At 50.8% G+C, this 10,085-nt stretch overlaps 1 protein-coding gene across 3 annotated transcripts in view; it reads right to left on the bottom strand.

The window, feature by feature from the left end:
- Positions 1–5,533: 5,533 nt before the first annotated feature.
- The window catches only part of Rcc1l (RCC1 like), a 35,542-nt gene continuing 30,990 nt past the window's right edge, over positions 5,534–10,085 (bottom strand). For all 3 annotated transcript variants that reach the window (XM_005344666.2, XM_026788296.1, XM_026788293.1), the window contains exon 11: positions 5,534–8,119. In XM_005344666.2, the coding sequence (XP_005344723.1) occupies positions 8,042–8,119 (78 nt within the window). In that variant the 3' untranslated portion in view covers positions 5,534–8,041. The remainder of the gene's footprint in view (positions 8,120–10,085) is intronic.

Below are 10,085 nucleotides of genomic sequence, written 5' to 3'. Positions count from 1 at the left end.
GAACTCACAGAGATCCACCTGCCTCTGCCTCCCGAGTGCTGGGATTAAAGGCGTGTGCCACCATTGCCCGGCCCTATTCTTTGCATTTTTGACAGTGGCTCCCTCCCTCAGGGTTACTCCAAAATCTTTTTGTCTGGTATCCTTGTATTCTAACCTCCCTCCCAGAGTCCCCTCTCTCTAGGAAGCTGTAGGCCTGGCATCTTAGCTGATTTCTTGTCGTTGGTTATTTGTTTTCTTGAGGCAGGGTCTCTTTTATACAGCCCTTGCTGTCCTGGAACTCCCTGTGTAGACCAGGGTGGCCTTGAATTTGTAGAAAGCTGCCTGCCTCTGCCTCCTGAGTGCTGGCATTAAAGGCGTGCGCCACCATACCTAGGTGATTTTTTTTTTTCTTAACTCCTGCTAGTTTAGGAATCTCAGGTTCTCTTCCCTGCTCTCTTCCTAGGGCTGACTCCACAGGCCTCAAAACACCTCACATCTTGCCATGTGGCAAGGAGCTGGGGCCTGGGTTCTGCCTGCCAGCCTTCTAGAGACCCCCACTATTTAGTTACAGTGGGTCCTTTCAAGGAAGCTGGGTCTCTGTGTTCTGTGGGTGGCACTGGCATGACATAGTCTCCACAGCTCTGGGGGATGTGACATTGAGCCCTCTACTCCTGTGTCTTTAGTGCTGTCTGCCACTTCTTGGCATCTCCTGGTTTTATGGATGTGGAGGTCACTCCACCCCCTGCTGGCCCAGCCTCAGAGGTGACCCAAGTGACATGCCAGTTGTAGCCAAGGTTCCCTATGGAGATTTTGTTTGTATTTTTCTGCAGCGCTGAGGATTGTGGACAGGGCCTAGTACATTGGAGGCAAGTACTCTGCTGAGCCGCTCCCAGCTCCTAGCAGCGGAGAGTCTCTTGGCTTGCGTGGGGGAAAGGAGAATGGGCTGTTAAAGTATTGGGAGACACAGACAGACCCCCTGGGCAGGGCTACCGGATCGTAGGCTCCAGGAGTTTGTGTCTGCCTGGAAGACTAGAAAAGCTCGGAGGACACAGTGGGACAGTGCGCTTGCCCAGTGTGCATGAAGCACTCAGGAGATGGAAGCAGGCAGATCACAAGTCAAGGCCAGCCTGGGCTACGTGAGACCCTGACTCAGAAAAAAAATGCCAAATATCACCTGTATGTTTGACTACCTGTCCCCGACAGGCTAATGAAACCATCCAGTGTCCCCATTGACAAAGCTCTCTCCCTAACTTCGGCTCGGCCCCACAGCCCGCTTTCCAAGAAATCTGCTTCTCCCCCAGACCCCAGCAGCAATGCCAACTGTATACTCCCTCCCTCCACAGGGTGTCTGAAGACACGCACGCACGCATGCACGCAGTCCTGGCCCCGTGAAACAAGCTTCTTCAACCCTCTCTGGAGGATCAGCATTGGCCTTGCCCCCACCAGCTGCAGACAACTGGTTCCTAGTGCAATGGGCGGGTTCTAGGGACCTGGTTCGGTCTGCTGCCCATCAGGCGGTATCTTGAGTTGGTTCCCCTGTGGCATGATGGAAGGAATTGGAAGTCAGAAGATATCAGGCAGGTGGGAAGGAGCTAGCACCTGTGCACAGCCAGCCAGACCCCTTGGTCTGGTACATGATTATCAAAGATCTGAGCCACCTGCTGCCAGCCCCTCCCCGTCCCATTTCCCAGGCTGACCTTTAAAAGTCCCCGGCTACCCTTGGGCCAGGCGCCAGAGCCCGACTGGACTATTGGACGTGAGGACAACACAGGCTCTTCTTGGCTAAGGCAATGACAGAGGGAGTGGAAAGGAGGAAGTGTCTGTTTTGACTCTGAGTTTGATGGGATTACTGCAGTCCACCACGGTGGCAAGGCATGGCAGCAGGAGCGTGAGGCAGCTGGTCACGTGGCATCCACAGTCAGGAAGCAGAGAGAGATGGACGCTGGTGCTCAGCTCGCTTTCTCCTTTCTATTCAGGGTAGGTTTTCCCACCTCAGTTAATCCAGACTCCCTGACAGACTTGAGCAGAGGTTTGTCTTGTAGGTGGTTCTAGATCCTGTGGGCATGACTATTGAGCACCACAGGACACCATTCTGCATTCCTTCTGTGAGCAGTAGGGGAACCACAGGTGGGGTCAGCACTTGGCTTGGTGAGCGGAGCCTGGATGAGGAATAGAGAGGGCTCTCCAGCAGGGATGGGATATAGCTTTGAGGGGTTTGGGGTTTTTTTGTTTTTGTTTTTGTTTTGTTTTGTTTTTTTTGGTGTTTTGTTTAGAGACAGGGTTTCTCTGTGTAACAACCCTGGCTGTCCAGGAACTCTCTGTAGACTAGGCTGACCTCAAACTCCCGAGATCCATCTGCCTCCATTTCCTGAGTGCCTGGATTAAAAGTCTGCATCACCACCCCCTGGCTTAGCTTTGAGTTTGCAAGTGATGGTCATTGTGCTGAGGGTCCGAGTGTAGCTTGGAAGGGTGGCAGACCTCCATTTTGACATCCAGGAAGGAAGCGAGGCCAAGATGGCTGACAGGCGATCAGCCTTGCTTTGCTGCATGTGGAGTAGAGCTAACTTAACAGACCTAACCTTTTCATACATCTCTGCTTTCTTTTCTTGTCCATTCCCCCAATTTGAAGCAACAAAAGGACACATTTAGCTGATCCCAGGGTGACCTCCAGCCCCCCCCCCCCAAAAGCTACTCATCTGGGGAAAGGGGAGCTGAGGGCACCAGTAGAGGCCAAGACCACAGTGCTTGTGAGCATCGATTTGGTGGTGATGGTTTGTGGCATCTGATAGAAGAGCAGGGAATCTGGGAGAGTCAGAAGTGCAGGGTGGCTCCGTCCTGTGTGTCAGGAGGCGTTCTGTGTGGTTATATTTACATGTGTATGTGTGTATGTGTGTGTGTACCTGTATTAGGCATGAGTGTGTGCACACATGTGCAGAGCCTATCTCAGAGCTGTGAGCTTTCATGCAGTGTTTGGCCCTTCAGCCCAGCCCACTGCCACACAGAGTTAACCAGATTGTGGGGGGGAGGGGGCGGAGATGCGGACCCTGGCTCTGGGGGGTTGCCCTGATAGGATAGGCTCCTTCCCTTATTGTCTGCATCCCCAGGAAAGACTGCCCTCAGAGACCCGGGGGGTCCATGCCGGCAGCCTGAGCTGGCCCAGGCCCACCCCTGTCACTCTTCAGAGGTTTCAATTCTGAAGACAGTATTCACAGGGAGGGGCTGGAGACAAGAGGACCCCTCGCTAACCAGGAACTCATCTTGGAAAGGGGTCCACAAAGCTAGAGGCCCCAGCAATGGGCACAATTCAGGTCTCCACGGGGCAGAGCCTAGCATGGCTTCCCTTTCTACTGCCTCAGTTTACCTGTATCACAGGAAGAGTGAGAGCAGGGTCAGCCCCTAGACCATAGGGAGAGGAATGCGCGACCAGAGCTCTCCCAGCCCTCCTCTTGTATGCCAAAATCATTTCCGTTATCCTGAGGCAGGGGAGCAGGTGTGGGTGCCCTGCCTGCAGCCCCAGCTGACCCTCACCTGGCATGTTGTGCCCAGGTCACCAGCAACACTGGGCTTTACTAGTCCAGCAGCTTGAGTGAGGGGAGGACTGGAGTCCGACTCTCTTCCCCTCCAGGGCCTTCATGCTTTCGTCTTGTCAAAGAAACAAAACCCTTGAGAGTTGTGTACTGTATGATGGAGAGAAAAAAAAAAAAAAAGTACCTAATGTTCCCCCTAAAAAAAAGACAGTATATTTTGTACTTTGTAAAGTGTTCATTAAATGAAGGGGAAAAAAGCTGGCTGACGGCTGTATGATTTGATGTTGATTTATGCAGGATCGTGTCTCATTTCTTCCCTCTTTCCCATATTGTTTGGAGAACGTGGCTAGAGGAGCCAGGATAACCCTCCGGTGTAACCCTGAGTCTCAAAAGCTGCCGGGAGGTTTGTATCAGCTACCTGATGCTGTGCAATAAGTTGTCCTAAAACAGTGGCTTACAATGATACATCTCTGTATCCTAGCACTCAGGAGGCTCAGGCAGGAGGATGGAGGGTTCCAGGCTAGCCTGAGCTACATAGTAAAACCCTATCTCAGTAAAAGGGGCTGAAGAGGTCACCCAGCGGTTAAGAGCGCTGGTTGGTTGAGGCTCTTTTCCAGAGAGCCTGGGTTCAATTCCCAGCACCCACATGGTGGCTCACAACCATCTGTGACTCTGGTCCCACGGAATCTGACAAGTTCTTCTAGCCTCTGCATGGGTACCAGGTATCATCTAGTACACAGACATACATGTCATACAACATCCATATGCATAAAATAAAGTTAAAGGGAAGAATGGTATTTTCAGCGGGTTCGGTCTGTGATCATGGACCTGAGTGAGGCAGAACACCATGACAACGAGAACTTGCAGAGAAGGAATTGTTCATGGCATCCAAGAAGCAGAGATGGGAACACAGGAAAAGGCCAGGGCAAGCTATTGCATCTTCAGTGACCTTCAGTGAAGTACCACCTCTTATCTATCACTACCTCCCAGTAATGCCAACAAATGATGAATCTATCGAGCTATCATCAATCCATTAATTATCCATTAATTAGGTCAGAGCCTTTGTAATCTGTATGTTTCTGGGCATGATGTCATAGAAACAGAAAGGAATGTGCTCGTAAACCCTGAACATCTCAGTCCAGCAAGTACCCAGTACCCATACAATGGGCCACAACCACCTGTAACTCCAATTCCAGATCTGATGCCCTCTTCTGGCCTCTCTGAGTTCTGCACAAATGTGGTATACATACACACAAACAAAATATTCATACACATAAAAATCATTAAAAATAATTTTTTTGAAAAAAAAATGTAAGGGGTTTGGGAAGATGGCTCAGTGGTTAAAGAGCCCTTGCTATCCTTGCAGATGAGACCGGTTTAATTGCTAGCACTTAATAGCTCAGATTTCCTCTAGTTCTGGTTCCCGGCAGTTTTATGCCACCTTCTGACATCCGTGGCCATTACACACAGATGGCACGCATACATGCAATGAAAACACATACACACATAATAATTTTTTTTTTTTTGGTTTTTTCAAGACAGGGTTTCTCTGTAGCTTTGGAGCCTGTCCAGGAGCTAGCTCTTGTAGACCAGGCTGGTCTCGAACTCACAGAGATCCGCCTGCCTCTGCTGGGATTAAAGGCGTGAGAACAAAGGACGCCTGGGAAGAGGGAGGTGACTCTGACTTCGCCCAGGGTCTGTATCATTCACATGCTCACACTTTACAGGAACAGCATAAGCAGCTCACAGAATGGCTTAGCAGGGTTTCCAGGTGTCAGAGGGGAGGGTCAGCACCAAAGAGACCAACACCAGCACCCAGGTACAGATGGCAGCTGAGCAGAGGCCCTGGTGGCACACAAAGAGGACAGACGCTGCATGGCCAGGGTGGCCAACAGGTGAAACAGGCTTTAAGGCACACTCGAGGATGAGGGCCCCCCATTTTGCACACAGGTGACTACGATCAGGGTGCTTGTTTTGCTTTGTAGTTTGTTGGGACAGGGTCTCATGGTGGCCTCATGTATCCCAGACTGGCCTGACTCAATATGTAGCCCAGGATGACCTCGAGCTGATCCTCCTGCCTCCAGGTCCTGCCAGTCTGAGCTACTGGAATGTGCCGCCACATCCTGTTTATGAGGCGCTAGGAATCGGACTCAGGGCTTCGTGGATGCTATAATCAAAGACCTTACCAGAGACATGTTCCTGGCCCCTTTAATTTTCTAAGGACTTTTTACATTAAAAACATTTTTAGTCATGTGTATGTGGTGACAGGAGCATGTATGTACACATGCATACAGACACTCTGAGAAGCAGAAAAGGGTGTCAGATTCCCTGGAGCTAGAGTTACAGCCATTTATGAACTGCCTGGTGTGGGACTTGAACTCAAGTCCTCTGTAAGAGCAGTAACTGATCTTAACAACTGAACCATCTCGCCCACTCAACTTCTATTTCAAGTTCACAGCAGCCCTTCCTATTGTAAGCCTACGACTAGCCCTTGAAGAGAACCGGGGGCAGATCCACCTGGGTGAAGGGGCCCTGTAACTGCCAAAACAGCCATCCCCTCCAACACCAGCCAACTGGTCCTCATGACATCCTGCTTGTTGACCCCTCAACCTTCTGACACATCCCACTTCCTTGTTAGGTTTTCTCCATGTTAGAGTTTTCATTTGAAATGTCCCCCACGGGCTCACGTGTTGAATGTGTGTGCTCCACCACAGGTGGTATTTTCTGGAAGACTGGCACGTTAGAGGGTCAGTGGGGCCTGGACAACAGAAGTAGGCCACTGGGGGGTGGTCCTTAAAGGTGGTAGTCCAGTCCGATTGCATGCTGCTTCCTGATCCGCCAAGTGAGAGGCCTCTACCCCATGCGCCAGCCCCCAGAAACTCCGCTGTGCCTTTCCTGCCATGCTGGGTTAGAACCCTCTGAAACTGAGAGCCAAATTAAATCCTTTAAATTGTTGCTGTCAAGTATTTGGTGCAAAACTTTGCTTTCCTCCACAGCCCACACAAGCAGCTACCAAACTCTGTATTTTGTATAATAATGTCCATTTCCTTCCCCAGGCTGCACAAAGCAGGGATTCTTCCACCACATGACTCAGTGGTCCACGCCTGCACTTAAGGGGCCCACACGTACCTGTAGAGTGAACAAGTAGCGGGTGGGGTGTAGCAGGCAGTGTGAAAGATGGTAATTAGTGACTCAGGCACCAGCTCTCCCCAGCTGAAGAATGTATCTGTTCAGGGCTAGGGAGATGACTCAGTGGGTTAAGTGCCTGCCTGACAAGCTGACGGCCCGGGGTCAGTCATCAGAACCCATGGGAAAAAAGGCAAGCATGGCATCATGTGCCTGAAGTCCCAGCTCTGGGGAAACAGAAACAGAAGGATCCCTGGGGCTCTCAGGCCAGCCAGCCTTCTTGGGAACTTTCAGGAAGGGAGAGATCCAAACATAAGGTGGAGCTGGGTATGGTGGTGTAAGCTTTTAATCCCAGCACTCTGGGAGGCAAGGGCAAGCAGAACTCTGCAAGTTCAAGTCCAACCTGGTCTAGAAAGTGATACCCCATCTCAATAATAAGACGGCTAGCACCTGAGGAATGACACTTGACACTGTCCTGTCCTCCACATGAATGCACACCCGTGTGCACATGCACACATGCAACTGCACACACAAAACACATCCCAGGTGGGACTGCCTTCCGAAGTGTTCTCCTCAGGCTTCTGTTTGTTTCCTAGGGTCTCGAAATGATCTAGTGAAACATTTCCAAGACCTCCATCTTTAAAAAGGCAGAAAATAGACTTTATTCTAAAATAACTTTTCAAACACTGTTCTGAAAAGACAAGTTTTCTTAAAAACAAGTACTTTCCCAGTTTCTGATGCTTCCTACTCCGAGACTGGCCCTCCAGCCAAGATTCCACAGCCCTCGGCCCACAAGCATTTGGCCTGCAGCCTCTTTCTTCAGGGGCTTCTGGACAGTTCAGAGCCAGGCAGAGAGATGGCTCCAAGGCTGGGATACTGTAGACCCATGGGGGAGGCTGGCTCACACTGGCTGCTCCATAAAGGGTCTCAAGCCAAGGCATTCTGGGCTCCCGGACTGTGTCCTGGGGAGCTTGTGGGGTGGCAGCTGATCAAAGAGGCCCTGGCTGAAGTTAGCTGGCTCTCCTGCTGAGCTGGGCCAGCCAGAGGCCCAAGTGTGTCCTGTTGTGACAGGGGACTACAGATTCTCCTGAATGCCTTGTCATGTCTCCAATGTGCCACGAATAACAAATGTCCCCTAAGATAAAAGCCTGCCATCCTAGGGCCTTATGCCCTGGTACTCCTCGGGAGCACACCAGGCCAGGAGCCTCAGCAGCAGGGAAAGGTCTTGTCCACAGACTCCTATTACGTCTCCACTGGACACAAAGTAAGACCCCTGCTCCACACAGGCCCTGGCCCTCTCCCAGCATCCTCAGAAGCTCTGCTGGTGGCCACACCTTGCCTCTGCAAAGCTGTTGCTGTCGGTATAGTTCATACTCTGGGGCCAGCCTGGGATGGGCCCAGAAGGAGATTCAGATGAATGACTTGGCCAGAGTTACCATGTGATCCACACCACATGCCACGTCCACAGGCTCACCGGGCATCGTCACCTGTAAAACAAGCCCCAGGACACAGTAAGGGGAAAGGTGAGCAGGCTCTGGAGTGCTTCTGGAAGAGACAGGGACTTGATGGCTCTATTTCCCTGTGCAGCTGAGGCTGACCATGAACCTCTGACCCTCCTGCCTCTACCTCCTGTGCTGGGTTTACAGTCATGAGTCCCACACATGCTTTATGGTACTGGAGACAGCCCCTAGCCAGGGCTCTGCGTGTGCTAGGCAAGCACTCCAGCTACTGGGCCTCCCCCTCAGCCCCACACTAATCCACAGCCACCCTACCTCCCTGCCCATCAATGGCATCACCTCTGGTAGCTACCCTAGAGAAGTGACCCTGGAGGATACATATGCTCCTGGTACCATTGTCTGTGACAATGGCTTCCAGATTCCCTGCCTGAAGGCTGATTGCTGTGGGATAATGCTTTTTGTACACTGTAAAGATGTGTCACTTGTACTGGTTTAATATAATGCTGACTGGTGAGTAGCCAGGAAGGAAGTATAGGCGGGGCAACCAGACTAAGAGAATTCTGGGAAGAGGAAAAGCCAGACACAGTTGCCACCCAGACACAGAGGAAGCAAGATGAGAACGCTGCACTGAGAAAAAGCACCAAGCCATGTGGCTAAAAGTAGACAAGAATTATGGGCTAATTTAAGTTTTAAGAACTAGTTAATAGGGGGCTGGAGAGATGGCTCAGAGGTTAAGAGCATTTACTACTTGGTCTTCCAGAGGTCCTGAGTTCAATTCCCAGCAACTACATGGTGGCTCACAACTGTCCATAATGAGATCTGAGGCTCTCTTCTGGCCTGCAAGCAAATATGCAGACAGAATACTGTATACATAATAAATAAAATAAATCTTTAAAAAAAAGAGCTAATTAATAACCCTGAGCTAATAGGCCAAACAGTTTATAATTAATATAAGCCTCTATGTCTTTCTTTGGAACTGACACCTGTGGGACAGGGTGGGACAGAAACTTCCGTCTACAGCTGAGTGTTCAGTGACCTTTCTGTGGGTCACTAAGTACTTCCCAAGAGTGCAGGAAAGGCTTCTGCCTGGAGGGTCTAGTGTGGGAACAGGGACACACTGGCACAGTGGCTTCTGTCACTTTACCTGTTGACCCCACCTGCAGCCATAAGCTGGATCCCATGTGTCCCCCACCATGGCCACCTGAGAGGCAGAGTTTCTGCTACATCTCAAAAGGCATTAGATGAGGGCAGTGGTAGCCCAAGCAGAGATGGGGATCTCTGTGAGTTCAAGGCCAGCCTGGTCTACAGAGCGAGTTCTAGGACAGGCTCCAAAGCTACAGAGAAACCCTGTCTCAAAAAAAAAAAAAAAAAAAAAAGAGAGAGATATTAGGGTCTTACCACAGATCTCCAGGCTACCTGTCTGGGCCAGTCTTTGCTCCAGGAAGACCTAGCCCTCAGCACAGCAGGAGGCTAGCATCCTTCCCAACTTGTCACAGAGCCTGTCCAGGAGGCTAGTGTCCTTCCCAACCTTGTCACAGAGTCTGTCTGTCTTGCTGTTTTAGAGCCTTCCCTGCCTTTCCTTCCCTAGACTGACCAAGTACAAGCAAGTTTCAGAGCTACACTGGGCCACCCAGAGGGCCGGTCCCTCCAATCCTCATTATTTTGTTCTCGCTCAAGTGCACACATGCCACAGTGCACTTGAAGTCACAGGACAACCTTCAGGAGTTGGTTCCCTCCCTCCACCTTGTGGAAACTGGATTTATTAAACTGCCTGACGTCAAGTGCCTATACCCAGTAGGCCTTCATAGGCTCTAAATTTATTTTTTATTTTTTTCTTTCTCTTTTTGTTGTGCTTATGCTATACATGTGTAAATGTACTATGTATGGTGTGCGCAGTGCAGTGTGTGGTATGGGTGTGTGCTGTGCAGTGTGTGGAATGTGGTGTGTGGCATGGGTGTGCGCTGTGCAGTGTGTGGTATGGGTGTGCACAGTGCAG

Source organism: Microtus ochrogaster, chromosome 2, assembly GCF_000317375.1.
Source record: "Microtus ochrogaster isolate Prairie Vole_2 chromosome 2, MicOch1.0, whole genome shotgun sequence".
NCBI classification, from domain to species: domain Eukaryota; kingdom Metazoa; phylum Chordata; class Mammalia; order Rodentia; family Cricetidae; genus Microtus; species Microtus ochrogaster.
This window is presented reverse-complemented; position numbering and strand designations above follow the sequence as displayed.